The sequence below is a fragment of the Rattus norvegicus genome, chromosome 5, assembly GCF_036323735.1.
Source record: "Rattus norvegicus strain BN/NHsdMcwi chromosome 5, GRCr8, whole genome shotgun sequence".
NCBI classification, from domain to species: Eukaryota; Metazoa; Chordata; class Mammalia; order Rodentia; family Muridae; genus Rattus; species Rattus norvegicus.
In genome coordinates, this window is record NC_086023.1 from 95,285,838 (window position 1) to 95,308,598 (window position 22,761).

The 22,761-nt window shown below is 36.5% G+C and overlaps 1 protein-coding gene across 45 annotated transcripts in view; it reads right to left on the bottom strand.

Annotated features, from left to right (window-relative positions):
• Ptprd (protein tyrosine phosphatase, receptor type, D) overlaps window positions 1–22,761 on the bottom strand; it is a 2,322,278-nt gene that overhangs the window by 192,617 nt on the left and 2,106,900 nt on the right. For all 45 annotated transcript variants that reach the window (XM_063288539.1, XM_063288540.1, XM_039111462.2 and 42 more), the window contains one exon: window positions 982–1,170. In XM_063288539.1, coding sequence (XP_063144609.1) covers window positions 982–1,170 — 189 coding nt within the window. The remainder of the gene's footprint in view (window positions 1–981; window positions 1,171–22,761) is intronic.

Genomic DNA, 22,761 nt, shown 5'->3' on the forward strand with positions numbered 1-22,761 from the left:
AAAAGCTGAGAATTCTGGGAAGACAGGCAGTTAACAACTTAGAATTTTATATCAATATTATTACCAACGTCAATAGCACAGAGGTTATTAGTATACAGTTGCCTAGGGACAGGTTCTAAGAAATCTAGAACGTTTTCTATTTTAATCTATAGAGAGCAAAGGAATAACCTGGGATGAGAACGGGACACAGAGTTGGAGTAAAGAGAGAGAAAACGGCCAAAGCTGGAGTCTACACCAGAGCAGACTTCTGTAGATCCAGTCACTGGAGGGGGCAAAGCCCTCAAGCATGGGCACATACTGCCACAGCTACTGTGTGGGCAAATCTCACTAACAATGACACAGAAATGGGCTCATTAAATCCCTTGCTTTCACTGGTACTTAGAAAAGGACTTTAAATAAAACACAACTGGTCACTCAGGAATCCACGTTTCTGTGTATTTGTATTAGTGAAAAGAAGGTAGATGTGCCCAAAGTCAGTAATGTTTACTACCTGAATGAGTTTAAATGTAGAAATGAAAGCAGAAAATACACTTGAATACAACTGAATTATTTTCACGTTTAATATGAACATTTTTTTTTTAAATACGGAAATAGCCACTGGAGCGCTTTGCAAGTTTGAAATGAAATTCAATGTGGAAATAAATTTGTTTCAAAAGAAAACGAAGAAAGGAGAAAGAAATGGATCCATCAAGTAGCGCAGAAAAAGCAGTAAATTAAAACTCATTAAGAATATAGTCACAGCAGTGAGCAATGTGGAGTAAACAGAAGCCGCAAAACACACCAAGGGAAGACAGATTGTGGATGAGGCCATGACCTCACAAACATGGACAACATATTAAATAACGGAAAAAGAAAAGAGGGAGATAAATCAATACCTAAAAAATAAAAATAAAAATTTAAATTAAATTTAAGGAATAAAGAAAGAGAAGGGTAATTTTAAAAACTGTCCAGGAGTTAGTGGAAACAGTGACAAGACCCTACCTGATCGTAACTGCTTAATACGACCATTGTTGTTGCTTGTGTCAACAGGTAAGAAATCTTTAAACCAAGTGATTTCCGGATCCGGATTACCGCTGGCTGCACAAAGCATGGTGGCGGTGCGAGTGCGTTCCACCACCTTCAATTGTGGGCCCATATCAATGGTAGGGAAGCCCCTAGGAATCTGATCCTCTGCAAGACAAAAGATAATGCGATTATTTCAACAAGAATAATATTGCAAATTCGTTATCTTTCGTAAATAGGTTTCTTTACTTATTCAACACCTGTGGAGAACTAAACACAAACCATATGCTGTTGTGCTACTGGATTAGGGCAGAGTAGCATGGTTACTCCCAACCAGTGCTGTGCACAATCTATGCGTGAAGGCAGTGCATTAACAAATGGCTCCTTGTGTGGTAAAGACTATGGTGAGGGGATATAGGGGTACTCCAGGAGCACAGAGGGGCAGGTAATAGTCACATCCGTGCCTGCCCTGACAAGCAGTTATTAAGGGGAAGTACCTTCAACGGATCTTTAGGAAGAAAAGTTTAACAGCTGGCAAAATGGAAGAGGGATTTTGTTTTTCTTTAGACAAATGGAAATATAAGTCTATGCGATAACACTACCAAGCTACTGAATCCAGTAGAATGCAAGGGAATTAAGCATCAATGAAACAAGCATGTTTGTTTATAAGCATATCAAGCTATGTCTACTGCAAGGGAATATACTTATAGCTTTCAAATAAAGCTGCACATACATGACTCATGTAGCCACTGGTTTTGTACTCACATATTAAAATACTAATTAATTTGAAGACTAAAAATGTGGGGAAAGGCTGAATCTGTTTTTTTCTGTCAATTTCTAAACAATAGAAAATAGTAACCATTTACCCATACCATTTACATTGCATTATATTACAAATCATCTGGATATTAATTAAAGCATAGAATAATTATAAGGTTAAATGCACGCTAATCCGTTTTATATAAGGAACTTGAGCTTCCACAGATTGTGTGTGTGTGTGTGTGTGTGTGTGTGTGTGCAAATGGGTGTGTGCACATGTGTGTGCACATATGTGAGTGTATTTTTGTGCACTAAGCACTCTCAGATACTTAAATAACTACTATAACCACATGGATTTTTTTTTCAAAGAAGCACCTAGATCAACTGGGATGAATACTTCAGAAGAACATCAATAAATTAGAAAACTAAATGCAGTTTTTAACCAAAGAACAAAGAAAGGCAATTCCTGATTACTGACACAAAATGTGCAATTTTTACAATGAAAGGGTATTTTCCAAAAGGTTAGTAATTTTTAAAACATATACCTATACTTTGTATCTCTAAGGACTTTAAGTTATCTATACTATATTAAAACTGACATAGGCATTGATCTTTTGAAACTGTAGACCAGTTATCCCCACCCCACAATCAAGCTCCTAGCAATAAATAACCTAGCAGCATGTCCAGCTGGAACTAAAAAGTGTTTTCCACATTAGCCCTACTAGAATTTGAGCTGGATGGCTAATGCTCTATGAATACAATTATCTAAGATTTGACCTCCAGTCAGCTTTTGTATTAATCTAATAAATATTTCCTCATGACCACTGAAAGAGCCAATTCTAAATTGACTTAGAAGCATAAATACAAGTGCAAAAAATACAGAAAGAAATCCTGTGTAAGACATGTGGCTTCTTCTCAGCTCCCACCAATTCCAGTGATCCATGGTCTACTTGATCTCAAACATCTAAACAGGCAACAATCGAACTCCTGATTGCTTTGCACTCTGATGGCTTTCCCATATAGTCTGGTGGCCCTATGTATCTTTTCTGCATTTCCTCTACAGCGTTGGTATAATTCAATATCCTACATTTCAGTGTCCAAGCACTTTGCTAAATCAGATCCCTTGCCTGTGTAGAGGAAGCCCTTCACATGAAGTCAACTTATTCCAAAAGCTTTTCAAACTCCTTGAAACACATCTCATCTTTTCTTCACCAAGGCTACTAGAGCATCAAGCAAGTAAATTTAGCATTAATCCCTGTGCAACATGAGTTCCTACATGTCCTATTTCCATCCTGATCACCTGACATAACAATAATCAGGTTTTAAAATGCCCGTGAGTCACAAGCCTAAGAATTTCTGGAAAGAGGTAACCAGAACAGTTCAAAACTGTTCAGATTCCTGACAGAATGTTAAATGTTACCGGCAAATTGGAATGTTTTTGTAAATAATCCTAGTTCATTGCAAGAGAAAGCTGATGGACTAATAATCTGAAACACACACTCTGGGTATTCAAGCTGTGTTCATTTGAGTTTGACACCTACATTTAGGATAAGTTATTTCTTTTCAGCCCAGGTATGTGAGACTAGAATGGATATATAAGTAAAACAAACCAACAAATAAATAATAAGTTAATTTTAGTGAAATATAATTAAGTTGAACGATAAAGTAGTATCGTACTGTGTTTTTAAATATTCCCATTCCTATCCATCCTCAGCCAAGTAGAGGTCTACACTAGACAAGTGTTAGATACAGTGGTTAGAACTTTCAAAATGATTTTTCAAATATCAAAAGGAAAATTAAAAATTAAAACTGAGATGGGGAGTACCTTGAGAATAGGGTTGTGCTAATTTAAAATCTATTTCAACTGAATTTTATCGAGGTATGCTTTATGTCTTCATAGGTTTTTGTCAATACATATACATATATGGCATAGTTTTAATGTTGAGGAAACAAATAAAGCAGAGAGATCAATAATTATGAACTACATATATTATTAAACATCTTACTTCACAGCTATTAACCAAGAACTGCTTCAAATTTTGAAAGTTTAGTTGACCTTTTCTGTTCAATGGTGCAATAGATTGCTTTCATCATTTAGAAATGAGATCTCTGAAAACAAATCTTAAACTTACTTTGCATTTTCTGGCAACCAAGTTAGGTTAATAATTGTAAACACCTACCTCAGAGTTTCTGAGTGGTCTACTTTCCAAAGGGTACTATATGTTCCTATTGGGTATATCTACCTGTTGACTGCAGATGTGTCAATATTGATTTGCTGATCAATTCCCTTTCACATGTGTACCTCTCTAAAGAGCTAGGCCAATAGTCAGGCCCATCCACGCACCATGTCACAGGCACTTACTAAAGGCACTTCCCTATGGGATCTGATTTAATAACCATGTATGGGAAATGAAGCCCTCATCTCAGAGGTCACTTGAGGCCTGAACTTTACCCTTTCAAGCAGACAAGTACATTGGCATCTACTTTCTTTCCCTTTTGTCTCAAGAAGGTCACTCTAGAGCCTCTTTTTCATGTACACAAGTACATGCCAACGAATACCTTTCTTGCATATTAATCTACAAAGGTATGTAAAGAGAATTTCTTTCTTAGTCTTAATAAGGGTAATTAAATTCTATCCATCTCCCTTTCTTGCACAGAACCCCTTTGAATCTCCTATCTTCATTAAATTTTCATGAGAAACATCACAATGTAACAGATTCAAACAGCCAGAGCTGTTACAAGTTGACAGATGGGGCTTGCTTCCAACTTGACTGTCAGGTATTTGGCAATAAAATTCAGTATTCAACATAAAATAGACAGAAGAAATAATGAAATTTCTAATTGAATGCTTATCTTAGTGGGTATAGTTTAGAAGATGTTAATTGCTTTTTTATCCTCTATATTTATTAGTAATTTATATAAAACTACCTTGGCTATTTGATAACAAGTTTTGACAGTTTATCAAGTCAGTAGAAATTTGAGCATCAAATCAGTGCCATTAACACCTTAACCAAAAAAAAATCACTCTTAGGAAAAGGCAACTCTTAAAAATTTACAAACCATCCATGTTAGCACTTTTAAACTTTTACATGAGGTGAAAAGAAAAACATTTTGTCCTATTCATTAATGTGCTCATTAAGGTTTAAACTGCCTTACTTATCACTGTTCTGTATTAATATTCAATCATGCAGAATTATCTTCCTATCATCAACAATTTAAATCAGACTTGACCTTCAGGAAAGCATTTGGTCTGCCACTTTGAGAGGCCATTAAAGGGCAGGTAAATACACACTTGTGTTCAATGAATCAATTGTGTGTGTGTGTGTGTGTGTGTGTGTGTGTGTGTGTGTGCATGTGTGTGCGTGTGTGTGTGTGTGTGTGTGTGTGTGTGTGTGTGTGTGTGTGTGCGCGCGCGCATGTGTGAGGATGCCAGTTGCAACATGGAAATACAGCATTCACTCTGACTCTATTCATCTTAATAAAATATGCTGATAGGAAAGTTTCAGTTACACTAAAGAAATAGAAATGTGAATGTCAGCATTTTGCAGAATTAATTTACCACTGCTCTTGAACTTAGCATAAGTAGGACTTGAAAAGTACCGAGGAGCAACAGAATATCACTGTTGTATAGGGAGTTAAGCTTTGGATATCTATGAGTGATAAAGTAAGGGCTATTATATAATTCTCTGAGTTAACCTGCTTTCATGGTTCTTCTGTAAATAACTTGAGGAAGGTTTATACTTTCACTTCAATTCCACAAGCATTGAACCTTTCCTATTAGAAAGGAATGCACAGAACTCTAAGTCATCTGTTATGGCCAGAGGTGGCCTTGAGGATTTCTTATTGCCTAATAATGTTCGAGGTTTTGCAGAGTGAATTCTAGGCCTTTTACTGATTTAAGGAAGTTGTTATTGAAGGACCCTTTGTCATGGTCCTTGAAAAACAACAACAGAAACAATTTACAAGGTATGTCACCAAGATGTTTATGTCCATGAATGGTATGCTTCCTCACAAGTACTATCAACATGTTTGTTAAGTTTCCCAAACAGTCATGATTCATTGTCATGGCGGGGTAGGGCTTTTACTGCAAGAAGTGTCTTGGTAGTTTGAATGAGAATGGCCCCCTATATGCTGTTATTTTTGAACACTTGGTCTGCAATTGGTGGAGCTGTTTGGGGACTATTAGGTGGTATTGCTTTGTTTGAGGCATTGTGTCACAAGGTGGTGTGCTTTGAGGTCTAGATATAAACTCTCATCTGTTCCTTCAGCCATGCTTTAGCGCCAGTCCAATGAATGTTTTCCTTTTTAATTTTGCCTTGGTCATGGGTGTTTTATCACAGCAACAAAAGAGTAACAAAGATGAATGATGTTACGATAAAGCAAAAGCAGCATCTTTAGAGAGAGAAGAACAGCTTCGTTTCTTGGAAAATTTCTCCTCAGAATTCAGTTTTCTGAGGGACAAACAAAAAACACCTTACTGTAATTATTAACTACATGAACTCATGAAGCCATGGGGGGTGTGGGGACTTTGTGTTCTTTCCCTTATATCTCTCCTGTAAACATGTACAATCTGACATGTATAGGATATTATACCAACCATTTCGCATTTATTCAGATCGCAATTCTGTTCCTAAAAGGCTTGCTACTCATCCCTTCTTTAAACTGTTAGCCACTCTGGAGTACATTTATGACTGCTTTTGTCTTCTCTCTGTGAAGCATGCTCTTTTACATTCTCTATCCATATACTGAGCAGGGATGAACTTGCAGCCTCACAGAAAGGCTCTTCATGCCTGTTCCCTAACTGACTTATTTAAGTCTGCAGACAATTCTGATGAGTAGAGACGTGTACTGGGCATGTGATTCTTTAACTCATTACAGTGGCTACGGGAGAAGCAGAAATTAAGTTCCAACATCTTTTTATAAAAGACTTCCCTGCATGAATTTGTTGTGGGCGTCTGAAAATCAAAATTAGCGTCACATGACAAAACATATGAACACTGTGCTACCTGAAAGCAGCGAGTAGAAGGATTCATTGCTATCCTGTCTGGAGAATAATACAGTTTCTAGTGTTCAAACTCATTAAAATTTTTTTTTACAACAGTGCATAAACCACATGTATGTGAGGCAAACACTGAATGCAGGTTAACTGACAAGAGCAAAGCTATGTGTGTTCCTGGGTATCATACGGCTTTAAGAAAATATGAGCACCTTCTACGGAACTGAAGTGCATTGTATGACTTAGAGAAGTGGAACAACCCAGCTGGCCAAATTTTTGTTATGAACAATACAAGGAGCCAGGTGTGGTGACCGTACCTGTGCTTTCCTTGCTCAAGAAGGAAATGAGGAAAGAGGGACTGAAGTGGGGGAGGGAGGAAGGAGAGGAAGAGGAAGAAAGAAAAATGAGGAAAAGTTACTTTGGTAACGTTGATAATATACTGCTCCCTGAACCAAATTACTAAAAGCTTGCAAGTACATATGGATGCTCCTCCAATATTGATGGGGAGACCATAACTGATGGAGAAGCATTTACTATCCTATCCAACATATAATTTATTAAATTTTTATACATGAGAACAACTACGGATTCTCTTGGAGATGTTAAGTAAACAATGGTGTTAAAATAAAATAAAGTGATAAAATAATTTATTTATAGAACTCATGAACATACTAAAGAAAATGAAAATTTTAACAATTGCACCTCCCAGATGCTCAGGAAAGGGTACCATCCATTTTAGAGATATTTATTATTAACCTTGCTGTGCCAAACTGGGAATAGTAATCCAGATAATCTTTGCATCGTTAAATTTTCCAGAACAATAACAGACTGAAGGAACAATAAGTCTCCAGGCCACAGGAAGGAGAACAGAATGCGATGATAGAAGAGGTGAGCTCACACTGCCTGACAGTGTCTTGCCTCAACTAACATTAACAGTAGCCAAGCTCCAGTAACAGCACAGTGTAGAATAAAAGCATGTGACCCAAAGATCTGCCATGATACCTGTGGCCTCTGTAAACTGAAAGACGGGAAACAATGCACACAAATCAGGGACTCTGGAATAACGAGGGTCAGGTTTGATCTGAGAGCAGTTGTCTTTTCAAACCTCTACAGGTCCCGTGCTCTTCTCCCATCTCTGAACAGGTAGATTTCAAACACAGAACTAAGTATCTTGGACATCACATTTCACATGACTAAAAATATCCAAACAAAACTATTTTCTTTCTCTTTTTGTTTTTGTTTGTTGCTATTTTTTGTTGTTATTTTTGCAAGGCAGGTTTTCTCTGTGTAGCCCTAGGCTATGCTGGAACCTGCTTCTTAGACCAGGGTAGATACAAACTCAGAAATCCACTTGCCTCTGCTTCCCAAGTGACAGGATTAAAGGTGTGTGCTACCACTGACTGATTAAAATCCCTTTCTTTAAGCCACGATGCTTCTGTTTTTATTATTAAAAAAATGGAATTAAATATTCCTTAGGAATAGGTCATATGAGGAGCTCTCCATAGCTGTTATTTTGTTTGTTCACTTGTTAATTCTTCCGTTCTTTGTTATTAAATTATTGTGTTACATTAGAAATCAACCTAGGGCCTGACACTTACTATGTAGTAGTGTAACCGCTGAGCTATATATGCCCAACAGTGGCTTTTTAAAATAAAATGATTTTTATATGTATTTATCTATTTGTAAAGAGTGTGTGCCTTGTTGTAAATGCATGACGGTTACAGGCATGTGAATGGGTGTTGTTTCGTCCATCAACCATACGGAATTCATTAAGTCAGTAAATCCCTGTGACACAATGAGAGGTTTTCTTAGAATCACAGGCTTAGAATCTTAGTTTTGTTCTCAAATAACCCTCCAATTCAGAAAACACCTGATTATATAAAAATCAAATAAATTAAAAGTTATACCTGTATTACATCACTACAGGCTAACATAATCCTTCCGTTCCACTTGGTTCTAGAAACTCAATTCATGCCACACAGGAATTAGCAAGAATGTTATACTGAAGTAATGAGACATTTTTGTCCCCTACTAAGTACTATGATGCTCAGCAAATCTAAAACAAGTGCCCGGGCCTCAGTAGGCAGCAAAAATTCGACAGCAGCAGTGTCTGTATGCCCTTTTTCTATGGACATAAATCAGCCTTTAAAATGAACTTACTTGTTCCATGTCAAACAAACAGCAAATGTTCAAGTCTTTAGGTTCTATAGTGGCTGCCTTTTTATTCAATTTCAACTTTATTGTGCTTCCTGTCTGCTAAGTGCTTGTCCTAAAATAAGCGTGCATCATGAATAGTGATAGCCTCTTACCCAGCGCCTGCTCAATACAAGCGCAGTGGAAAAAACAATGCTTGGGCCTCTTTTATGTTTTAAGAAGAAAATATTAGACATTACCCTCACATAGCGTGTGACAGTGATTTCTCCAGTTCTGACACTTCAAGCATCCTTATTTAGACATGTAACAACCGGGTTCTTATTAAGTTACCATTTTTAGGGAAAGGTGAAGTAAAAGATACATGAGACATGGAAGACTTTGAAACACAGGAGAAACATCAAATACACTGCCTAGGGAGCCCGAATTCATTTGGTGTTTTTTTTCTTTGAGGTGTGTGGAGGACAGTAAATGTTTTGATGTCTGTTGTAACCAGAGAGCGAAATTGCCGTTTCTTTGTAAACAGTTTACATATCCAGGTACAAGTGAGAAGCAGAAACACATTCGTGCTGTTACTTTAAGCCTTACAAGGATCTCTCCTCACGACTAGCTGCATCTGCCTGAAGAAACTGCCACATGTCATGAAATAGAAAGGGGAGAGATGTTTGCAACTTTGGTAAATATCAATGTATTTCAAGCCTTTATTGTCCAAGATATACCACAGTATCAGGCTACACACAGGAACGGTTTTATTCCTACAATGCAGTCCCGGAAGAGGGGGGGGGATGAATCGTTCATTATACTTTTCTTAAGCAGACCTATGTGAACAAGCCTTTGCTTTGCAGTCTTCCACAAGATAGTAAGGAATCTGGGTACGGATGTGATATTATGACCATACTGTTCAAAAATCAGCAGTTCTTCAATTGATAAAGCAACAAAATAAAAGCCAAGGAGGTTTTCTAACAAAGCTGAAGCGCTAGGCCACTATCAAAATGATGCTTAATGAATGAAATCAAGAAAAGTCTGACAAATAAAGTAGTTCCTAACTGTGAGGCCAGTCTCCCTTGGGGGGTGAGGGGAAATAAGCAGAGGAAAACTCCCACTTATTAATAGTTAAAATTGATTTTTTTAACAAACATATTAAGTATCAGGATTTAAGATTAATTATGACTGAGATGCAAAGAATAATTACTAAAAAGTTCTCTCTGCTTTTAAGGACTCTAACTGTGTTGAAAAGTTAATAACGCATTTTACCCTATGACTATGCCCCATGTGAATAAGGAGGCTGAGCTGATCAAGAGCCTTCAGCAGCTTAAGTTGGGTGTCACCAAGACATATGACCTAAGTTCCAATGCTGAGAACTACACAGTAGAATAAGAGAGGATGTCTGGGCACTGTTCTCTGCTCTTCACATGTATCCTGGCGTGTGTGCAACTCTATTCACATAACCACACAAACACACGCACACGCACACGCACACGCACGCACGTGCATGCATAAATGCAAACAATAATAAGAAAAGTAGGTACCGATAAGTTGTTAGAAGCTTCAACAATAATTGCTCCTAATATTTTGTTTAGCAATAGCTGCGGTCACAGTATTCCAGAGCAAAGTTCAATTTTATGAAATACTTTTCATATATTTAAGATTTTACAAAGCAATTCTGGCATGGAAGAAAGCAAACTTGTTGAAAAGTGATGCATGCAATTTTCCCACAAATTGCAAAGTAATGACTGCATAGCAGAACACCAATCCCAGTTATTGTCTGAATGTGCTGAATGCAATTTCGCCTTGCAATAAGTCAGTAACTTGTACCAATATTAGTACTTGGCTTTAGCCAACAATCATTCTTTTGTGATTTTAAAAGATGAGACACATTTAGAAGATAGAGGGAAATTAGAAGAATAAAAATTTCTCAACCTTCCTACCTAAAAATATTATCAATTCTTTATTAGTCATTGAAATAAACAGAAACTACAGGGATGCTTGCTGTTCTTTCCAGGGTGTAAGAATCTCAGGAAAAAAAAGGAAGTGGATTATTCATCTACTTCTTAAAATGTGCTTTATTTAATACATTTATATTGATTAAGAAGCGTGCTCCACAAAAACCAATGTACCCCACCACGTTCAAGTTTCACTCTGAAGGCTAAGATGAAGTTCATACTAGAGAGATTTATTTCAAATCATTAATTTGATTATTTTTTTTAGAAAAGTGGAGCACTAATTCAGATTTATTCTTTCTTTCTTTCTTTTTGGTTGAACTTTTTTTTTTTTTACTTTGTTGTAGAGAGCTAAAAGGACAGAAATGGTCACAGCAAGGCACTGTACTTTTGACTCCACTCTTCATTGCGCATTAGTTTAGTCTAAACAAGCTGAGAACAAAGCTGAGTAAGCCATTTGTCCTGACTGTTAACAACATTTTACTATAGACAAACAAGGGACATTTCTTTAAGCCCTCGAATGTGTTATTACACAGGAAGTCAGAATGAAGCATATAGTTTTGGGTAGGAACTGAAGTGTAGGGGTGCCATTTTGAATATATACAAATAGATGAAGAAAGTAACCCAACTAAAGTCATTTACGGTAACAAATAGAACATATTTTCCAGTTTTGAGAAGCAAGAGGCCAGGATGAGCAATGACAATTAGCAATGGTTCTCTCTGCTATCCTCTAGTGAAGGAAAACTGAGCTTCTTTGGAATGGCAGATTCAATCATCATTGCAACAAGGAAGGAAAAACTTCATAGATAGAGCCATCCACTTCAACAAGAAAATAGACAATAAATTATCAAGATATGTCAGAATTACACAGACGGTAGCATGAGGGGGCTAAATGTGGGTCAATCTGATTGTCAGTAAAGTAGCTGACTCGATGAATCTTAACATGCTGAATGAAATGGTTGCATATATACATGTATAAATACGTGTACAAATCAAAATTTTCATGATGGTATAGCTATATTAATATGGCCTCAAAATATTTCCAACAAAATGTATTAAATATAAAGGAAATGTTAGTTTTACAATTGACAAAACTCATAGACACAAAGTTAGTCAGGAAAGCAAATTTAGCAATATCAGTAATTGGATAAATCAAAGCTATGTGATAAGACAATATAGTGCCATTGTAATATAACTCTACAGAAAGATTCCCAAAAAATGATCTTGACCAAATATCAAAAAACACTAAAGAAAACAATTTCATATTTACAAAACTCTCCAGATCAGAAATATCAATGGCAGGTTGAACTGACAATTCTTAACTGAAGTCTTAGAAACAGTTAAAACTGCTGGAGCTGTGACAATTTGGATTGTTTCAGTTTTCTAAGCCACATACAGGTAAACTAGAAAAGTAGTACTATATTTTTTTACTTTATATATTTTGTACTTTTTAAAAATATTTTTAAATGAAATAGAATTACATCTCTTTCTCCTTCCAGCCTCTCCCAGCTATCCTCCCATGGATCCTTCTTTTACCTGCTCAAATTGACAGTCTGTTTTACTTGGATTATTATTGTTCCATATGTGTGTATTTAGGGTACATATATGAGTATGTCTATATACATGTACAAATATATGTGTACATGCATGTACATGTATGTATGTTTATCGTATATGCCTACACATATGAGTATGCATATGCACAAATACATAAAAACACAACCATAGTCCATTTTTGTGTGAATGAATATACATATATATATACATATACATATGTATATATGCTTGAAAGGCTGACCACTCTGGTTTAGAGAACCAGTAAGGGGGCAGCTCATTCCTGTGAAAAGCTAATTCTCCTTTTCCCAGAATTCATTATTGTCTGAAGTTCCTTTTATAAAGGTGGAATCCCTTGACATTTTCCCAATAATATGATGAATTCAGTTTGAAGAAAATTACTACTGATTACTAGAGATTTCAAAATTATGTGTTTCCCTAAATCTTATGGGTAGCAATGTGAAATCATTCAACACTGTTCTAACTGAAAATACTCTTGAGCAAATATTTTGTCTATGGTCTTAGCTGATAGTTTACCCTAACAGTTTCGCAATGATGTCAAAGACAAACAAAGCACATTGGGTCTGGAAAGAAATAGATTCCTATAAAAAAATAAGACTTACAAATACTTTAACTTTCAAACTGAAGTTGAGAAGAACAAGAATTCAAAATACAGTCTCAGCATATACTTGAAAAATAATTCTTATAAAATAATACTGTTTATAGTTAATCATACATCAGAGAAATAACAAGATTAAGCCTCTACGTTGATTTTTTTTAATGCAGGAATCTACTATATTATAACACAAAGATGAAGCCTTGATGATCTTTCTTTAAATTCAAACTAGTATTAACAAAATCGATATGAACCCATCTTTACCCTCAGAAACTGGCAGAAGGGGCTGGTGTATTAAGGTATGTGTGTCCTTAAATACTCTGCCTTGGTGAAGGCAAAGAAGGTCTTCTCCGCACACGTGCAAGTTCAGAACACCCACTATGGAGTTGCCAGGACATCCTGGGTATCTGTCCAAAATGCCTTAGAGATAACCATGAATTTACATACAGCTTTATGAATCTAGTAGTGCAATCTCTGTAATCTGAAGACAGCTGAATGTGCCAGGAAAGTTTCTTTGCAGCCGAGAAAAAAAAATTCATGAAGTATTAGAGCATGACAGTCAATGGCCTCTTGTATAAAAAGGAGAATGGTTCGAGTTGTACTCCTATAAAGATGCAGCATTAAAAATCTCCTTATGAATAATTCATGACTGTCACATTTTAATATGTGACATGCCAATTAAAGAGATACAAGTTTCCAATGATAAGATGATAAAGCAACACAAGGAACCTCTTTTTTTACATATTAAAGACAATCCGGAGTTGTTCATATTCATTTAGCTGTAATAGACTGACATATTGTTATAAATTTGGGAAACATACAATCTCTAATTCTTAACAAAGTGACAGGAACTTGACAAGAGAAGAAAGTTATTCCCGTCTTGAATTTACTAACAAAGAAAGCTAGCATGTCCTGCTGCTCGCTCCACAGCATGAGAGTATTGTTCTTGTGTTTACTGCAAGATGGATGCTCCTTCAGTTGCTATGTGGTTGCTAAGTAAATGATGTCTGAGCCTTCACCAAAGGAAGGGCTTGTATTTCAGCCAGAGTCATAAAGTCGCGGGGATACTGAAGTGTGTGTCCTGGATACTGAAGTGTGTGTCCTTAAACTATGAACATAAAGTCATATGCTCTATAGCTTTGTAGAAAATTCATGATGGGCTGCATGGGGAAATTATAATCAAATGGGCAAATTGTATAGCCTTTCAAGAATTAACTCAGAAGCATAGCAAAACATCTTTACACAGTAAGAGGAAGCCATATCCCATTTGTTTTTCCTGATGGCAAGTGTACGCCATCAAAGCTAGAAAATGAGGCTTCAAATTTTCTAGCTGTCCATGCAAAACACATGGGACACAGTCAAGGGCTGCCTGTTTGCTTCCTGATAGAACTGTTCCTTTGGTTATGTCACCTGGATCTTTATTTCATTTTTCACTTCAATGAGAGAACATTAATGTGTGCATGATATGAATGAATGTATATGTATACATGCATATACTAATATGTATACAGTAATACGTGTAATATGATTACACTAATGCATATAAACTGCTGTATAAGCTCTCCTTCAAAGCCAAGCCAGCTTTCCTAGGGCATGGCAAGTGGTAATATAGAGAAAGTTCCCTAAGTTAAAGTTATAATAATACATCCTACTAAGAAAGAGAGAAAAGAACATTACAGCACCCAGAATCATAACTTTTAAACATTTATTTCTGTTCTCAGAGAAAATGCAGTGACTCATAGATTAAAACAAGCAAAACTGCAGTGTTTAATCTAACTTCTTTCATGCCCAGAAGTAATTCCTTCCTTTAGAAAATCTATTTCCTGGAAGGAGAGATGGTATTTATCTTAATAGGTATGGCCATTTCTCTTAATGGTTTATATAGTAACTCCCTTGGATCATTTGATCCTCGATTGTGGTAAAGGTGTCCAGGGGCACCCAGACTGCCATGTCCCTCCTGAATGCATGAGAGGAGCTGCTTCAATCTGGATCATTCAGTAAAAGGTAAATATTAACTGTAAAGTTTCTTCCCAGAAACATTTATGAACTATTGAACATAGGACAGCTCGAAACAGAACAATGACATTCTGATAAAACACAGCATGGTACTTAATTGGGAGACAATCATCATAAACTTTATCACACTGGTATCCACAAGGAAAGCACTGTGCTGACCACCTGCACAAAATCCAAGGTAATCTGTCAGGGAACTATTTACAAATGATTGACTCTTTTCTTGATTGTCCCACGAAAGCATTCTCTCACACTGTTCCTAAAAGATCTCCATTTTGACCGACTGATTACAGCTATGTACTTGTGTGCTAATTCTCATGGCTCTTTCACGTTGATTGAGATAAAAACCTTCTTATATTTCATTAATTATTTTATATGTTTAAATTATTTTATCTGTATTTTATGGTACAGATTGGTGGTTCCTTAATTTCCTGTACTCTCTTCTTTTCAGTACATGTCTGTGTGTGTACTTGTATGTGCATGTACCCTCACACATGTAGACCCATATATGTATGTCATACACACATGCGTGCAGTGGTGCCTATGTGGATGTCAGAGGACAATTGCAGGAGACTTCTCTCCTTCAGCAGAGGACTAAGACGCGAACTTACAATCTAATTTTTGACAAAGGTGTGATAAACACAAAGTAGGCAAAAGCCTACTCACTAAATGGTTAGTCAAAACTGGGTATCAATTTGAAGATGAAAGAAATTAGATCTCTATCACTCATCTTACACACACACACACACACACACACACACACACACACACACACACACAATCAATTTAATATGGAACAAAAACCTTAAGTTAAAAATCTCAAATGTTGATCCTACTAGAAGATAATATAGAGAGACAACTTCAGGATATAGATATAGACATAGATATTTTGAAAATAGCCCCTTGGCACAGGAAGCCACACAAAGGAGTAGATGAAAATTAAAGGTTTTGCACAGAAGAGAAACTATAATCAGAGAGAACAGATAGCTTACAGAACAAAAGGAAGTTTTTGTCAGATATACTTCAGACAAGAAGTTAATACCAAAAATATGTAAAGAACTGAAGAATTATCTACCCCCACCCCAAAAAATTATAGGTTAACCAGACGTTCTCAAAAGAAATACAAATGAGCAATTCTTACTTTAAAAAAGAGTTTTATCAATCCTTACCATGTGGAAAATGTAAATTAAAATTACTCCGAGAGTCTATCTCACCTCACTTAGAATGGTTATTATAAAAAAGAAAATAAAGTTAACATGTACTGTTAAGGGTACAGAGCGACCAGAAAGTTTCTTCAGTTTTGCTGCAAGCAGGAGCTGGTGCAGCCACTTGGCAAAGATTCTTTAATGTCTCATTAAGCTAAACAATAGGAGCACCTTCTGACAGAGCTGTACCGCTCCTGCTGCAAAGATGCCTGTCTATCGTCGCCCTCTCCATGACAGTAAAAAGTGAAATAGCCACAACGCCCACCAAGAGATGAAATAATGAAACGTGGTACACAGACCCCATGGAATGTTAGTCAGGCCTGAAGAAAAAACTGAGGTTATAAAACTTGCAGAAAACTGTATGGAACTGCTAAATATTGCATTAAGTGAGGTAACTCATGGTTGGAAGTAAAATACTTCACATTCTTTACATGTGGACCTACTTCTAATTCTTATCTATACACGTTTTTTTGTGGGAGTGTGGGTAGAGATCAGGAAACTAGAAAGGGGACTATTGTGACAGGAGGGGAGCCTTTAAACAAAAGGTCCTGGAGGTTAATGCCACACATGTGATATGAAAATAAGGAGGAAAACACCAGGGAGAAGGTGTACAGGTAGGAAGGAGGCCATAGAGATGGGAAGAAGCATATGGGGAGAGCCAACCACCTGAAACTATTGGTGAACATTCCCTAAGGAAATCCGGTTTTCACTACGCTAAAGGAACAGGAATAAGGGCTGTTCAATCAACTGTAAACAAGACAGTGATGATTGCCCAGCATGAAAAGATATTCTCTCCTAAGACCCCTGAAACACCGTGACCAGGGAACAGAAAGAATGTAGGAGCCAGAGATATGGATAAGAGCACGAAAGCACCATCTTCTGGGCATAACACATCCATTGAACGCTGAACTCACAGCAGTGGGTTTTGCCTACACTGAGCTTACAGAGTGGGTTTGCCAAAATACATGGGTGGGGTAGGATCACAGGGTTCTGCACTATGGTGAACCGGTAGGCTACTGAGATGTACTATGCGACATAGTTTCACTGTCTTCGGGTGTCCACCCTCTGGTGAGCCCAAATCGCTCTGGTTTAACTCATAGGGTCACCAGCAAAACAAAATGACAAGCATGTAGGAAAAGGCTTCTAGGGAGGAGAGGAGGTGATAGGTAGGAAGGACACAGAGAAGGCAGAGGTAATCAGACTATATACATATAAAATGTTCAAACAATAAACATAATTTAAAATCCTAAAAGCAGAAGAAGAAATAATAAATGCAACAGAAACAGAGGTGCTAAGACCAGCCCTGTGATGCACACTTCTTTCAGGGAGCATGGCCAGAAGAGACTACCCTGAACATATCGCAAGACCGTGTCACAAAAAGAGAAGCATAAAGAAAAGTGAGAGAAAGGAAGAGAAATAAATTAAATAACCTAAAATGATATATTTTGACTAAGATAATTTAATTTTACTGGGCAACATATGTCTATGTTTATTTTATATAAAGCAGAAGGCTTTTTAAAAAAATGTAAAAGTAAAAAGAAGAGAAATCAAAGTAAGTATGAGCTATAGAATAATACCACTGACTATCCCTGTTAAATAATGAAAAGCATGATACGATGAATCGTATTCTTTAAGTTATACATTTTTTAAAGTACCAAAAACTTGTGTGGATATTTACTTTTTGTAAGCAATGCATATGAGGAAAACAGTGCACGCTCCAAGGGGAGATAGCATTAAACAGTAAGTGAGAAAAACAAGTCCCATGCGAAACAGATTAAATAGATAGCATTAAAAATAAGGCTGTTAAGACAGCTAGACAAAAACTTCTAATATTAGGATGCTGCGCCATTTCTCATCTTTCGAGAAGGAAGATGCTATTGTTAAATCTTGCTTCAAGCTGTGCACTAACACAGAGAAGCAACCTTCCCCAAAACTTTCATCTAGGGGATTTACACTCAGGTCTTCATTCTCACTAACCTGAGGTGAGTCATCAAAGAGGAGATTAAAGTCAGGAGGAGAGCATAATACTAACCCAGAGAGCACTACCAGCTTGAGATGAACCATGCTAAAAGCAAAGCCCATCAGGAGCGCATCAGAAGATAAAAGAACAAACAAAAGGCCTGCCCAATTTTTATTTTATTTCCAAGAATTTGATAGTGAAGGCTCAATCCTCTATGTCTGCTAATATTGTCTGCCTGTCTCTCTCTCTCTCTCTCTCTCTCTCTCTCTCTCTCTCTCTCTCCCTCTCTCTCTCCCTATCTATATCATCTATCTGGTGTTTTCAATCAAATGTTCATATAAAACATATTTTTGTTCTGTGGCTTACATGTGACATAAGCACTTAAAATCTTATGCCTATATTGCAATAGAGTTGTCAAGACTGAGATTAATATAGATTTCTTACATGGATATTAGATTTTTAACATTGCACATGTGATATTCCAAAGCGAATTAGTGAAAAGTGACAAAATACTTGGTATTCAAATTATTGTTATTGATAGTATTATAACTCTATTGAATGATATGAGGAACACTATTAAAAGTACATTTTGGTCCAGGCATTGCTGTGCTTTTCTTTAAACACCTGCTGTCTGGACACTGAGGCAGGGGGATCAAGAATTTGATGTCAGCCTGCATTACACAATAAAACCCCATTATATGTAAATACATCATATTTATGAGGCTCACACATCTATTTCCAATCACATATGAACGTCTTGATCCTTAAATAGCCTAAGTCCAACAAATATATGAATTGACAAACTAATATACTGAGAAACAAGGTATCATTTACCCACTGAGACACATAATTAGAAATACAGTCTTCAGCACAATTTCTGTCAAGAATATCACCACATTTGAATGGAAATTAGTTTAGCTATTATGGAGTTCCTAAACAATGATTAACGTGGGACTGGAAAGGTAGATGCTCTGTAGTTATGATCACTGGCCCCTCTTCCAAAGGACCTAGGTTCAATTCTAAACACAAGGCCACTAAATACCCATCTGTAACTCCAGCTTTGAGATCCCAAACCTTATTCTGGCCTCTCTGAACACTGAATTCACATTGGTGCATATACAAACATATATACAGGCAACATGCTCATTCATATAAAATAATAAGATTATAAAGATAAAACTCAAAAGCAGAACTAGCACATGAAACATCCATACTACTTCTGGTCTATACCAAGTCCTCTAAGTCAATAAATCTCAAATATATTTTATATTTATATATTTAAGGTTTTTGCCAAAATGCACATAAAATATCAAAGTTCAATAATCTGTTTATGAATTTTAATGGATCAAAGATGTTATGTGTTATATAGTATGTGTGTATATATGAGTATATACATATGATAAGAGTTTTGTTCATGAATAAAGAACAAATCTTTGTTGCTTGTAGGAAAATTAGTATGACTAGACATTACTACATTAAGCAAAGGAAGTAAGACTCAAATATCCTGTATCAAGTTGCTGTCATTTGTAGAGCCTAGATTATATATACACACATAAACTCATTTTTATATATGAATATATATTGTATATATATGTATGATATCAAAGTAGAAGTAGGAGTACATGATAAGACATCATGAGGAGTGGATAAGGAAAGTTTCTTCAAATTTAATGATGTGCTTGTATGAATTGTCTTGAGAAAACTGTCTTGGTGGGTTTTTGGTCACAGACTCAAACTAAGAGCTATCTGAGAAGAATGAGCCATGACTAAGATCAGCCTGTAGACAAGCTGGGTGGGATGGCATTTACTGATTGATATGGAAGGCGCTATTCCATTGTGGGCAATGCCAACCCTGGGCAGAAGATCCTGGAAGTATAAGATAGCAAACTAAGCCAGCCAGTAGGAGCAAGCCAGCTAAGAATGCCCCGCTATGACCTCTGCGTCAGTCCTTGATTCCAGGTTCCTTCCTTGAATTCCTGCACTGAATTACCCTCAGTGATGAAGTGCATCGTGAATATGCATTATGGACATTTTACTATAAAAATAGTACCACACCTAAGAAACTAAAATCACTTAACAATAGCTAAATTTACACGAAAGAAAAAGAAATCATACTTTGGTCTTGTTTCCTGAAGTGTGTCCTGGTTCTCATGGTCCATGGAGATTACGCAGGGACATTATTTTTAAAGACCCATGAAAGGTATAGAGTGTAACTGTTGTCTGGTTTAGACCAGTGCCAAGCTATTTAGTCTAAGAAAATAATGAAATACTAAAGGAACTATAAGAACGGAATAGTCTTCCCATGGGTGTGTCTTCCAGTGAGCATATTCTGTAGCTGACATAGCAATTATTCAAAACCAGTAAGAGCAATCACCAAGCCTGACTTGAGACTACAATCGAATGGTTTTCCCTGAATCTGATGCTACTGTCATGAAAGATGACTGTAAAATATATAAGACACATGGCTCCTTCCTTTTAGTATTTTCTCATTCACAGTACAGCAAATTATATCGAATGGCACCTTTCAATACATCGTAATCCCTGCATTAAGTGATCTTAACTTCTGTGAGCCTAGGTTTAAAACAGATGCATTTTGTGATTAATTTTTTTCTTTTAATTCCTGGAACCAGGCAAGAATTTTTCTGCATCATAGGAGTGCTCGATATCAAGTGGTATTTAAAAGAGAAATCTTCATAACCTAAACCCACTTCATCCCTAATTTTTGTAACTTTTGTTTTCATTAAAACACCTTTACTATTATATATAACAGAGTGTAAAACACACCTAATTTTATTTCCCCTTTTCCTTTCTTTTTCTTCTTTTTACAAACAAGGACCGACATTTATAACTTTGAAACATCTACTAAGCAGGATCAAAACCTATCGCTATAACTAGATTCGAGTCTCACACATCCTACGGAAAGATAATTACTCACCAAAAATAAAAGTATTTACAGCAACTTGTTAGTAACAACTTCTTAAAATTTGTAGGTGCAATATCTCAATATTTCTAACATAGTGAAAACCTACAAAAAGTTGGCTCTGAGGGCCACTTCAGTGACTTTTCTACTTGTTGTAAACACGAGAGCATTTACTGATAACCACACTTCAGAATCAAGCACCAGATCAGTTCAAACTGTAAACACAAGGGGATGACATGTTAGGATCAAAGACGAAAGCATGTGTAATACTAAACAAATAAATGTAGATAATTTTACTCAAATTGTAAATCAGGCCTAAAAAAGAGCAGCGTTCTTCCTGTCATACACTTCACTTAAGACATTAACGGCTTGGTATGCTAACTAATGGAAAAGCCATCTTGTATTGTATCTGGCTGCTGATATCCAATTGTCTCAGCAAAAGCAACTCCCCAAATCAATCCACTTCTACATATAAAGTGGGAAAGAAGAATACCTTGAAAATACACGTTCTTTTTCCCAGGAAAAGCTGAAGCCCAATTTTGGTGTGTCTTTCAAAACATATAAGAGAAGGTTTATTTCTTCCTATGTCAGAATAAACAAGGATGAGAGAGTTTTTGATAGCATGACCTGGGTTTCTGGTTTTGGGAGTCTACTTTTCTCTCTATGAAGCAAAGAATCAATAAAATGTGAGGAATTTAGACAAAAGTATTATCTTTAGTACCTCTCCATTGTAGGACAATTGTGAGGTGCAAGGGAATAACTTACAGTAAGTCACTGGGTACTGGGGCTGTTCTTATGACCATATGTAAGATATCAACTTAAATAAGCCTCAAAGACATGTTCTGGCCAAACTGCTTCTATTGCCAGAGCCAATATGTTCTTGAACCCCAGGCATGTAAATGAAAATATTTCCAATCACCTAGCTACCATCTGCCTTAATGCATGAACACAGATGTGAGGGAGCCATGATAGACTATCAAACCTGTCCCAGAGTATGACAACTTCCCAGCTGAAAAATAGTAAATTTAAAAGATAGTCAGAATGACTGTCATACTGAGCCAATGAGAATGACTTCAGCCCCATGGTGTATCATTTTACTCACAGATAGTATTTAATGCAGATGCTGACTCAACTGATAAAAGACCAGGGCAATGTTTTTTTAAGTGTCCCTTTACAGAAATATTCGTGCAAGACAAGAAAATACAGAAGAGCCTTATAGACAGATGGAAAGCAAGCTGTGTACAATTGCTGTGACCTTGTAGCACAGTTCAAGGAGCGGTCTTTATTTACATGGTAAAGATAAGTAACTATTTGTTTTGCTTTAACTTATCTTGTGCTAGGTGGAGGAAATGTACTGTATGAAGTTCTTTATAAATTAACTAGTTCAACTCAATTGCTAAACACCTATTCATGCAATCCATTCTCTACAAGGAGATAATGATAAACTAGACATTTGATGGTAATAGATAGGAATAGAAAAGGGAGAGGCAATGAGTTTCCCTTTATGAAAGGTACAGAGATGGCTAGAATTTATTCAAGTAGAGATCATCTTCACTATGAGTGAGTTTATCCAGGCTTATTCTTACAACTTGCACCAAACACACAGGCTACTGAGAGGTCCATGGTTTTCCATCATTGCCTATAT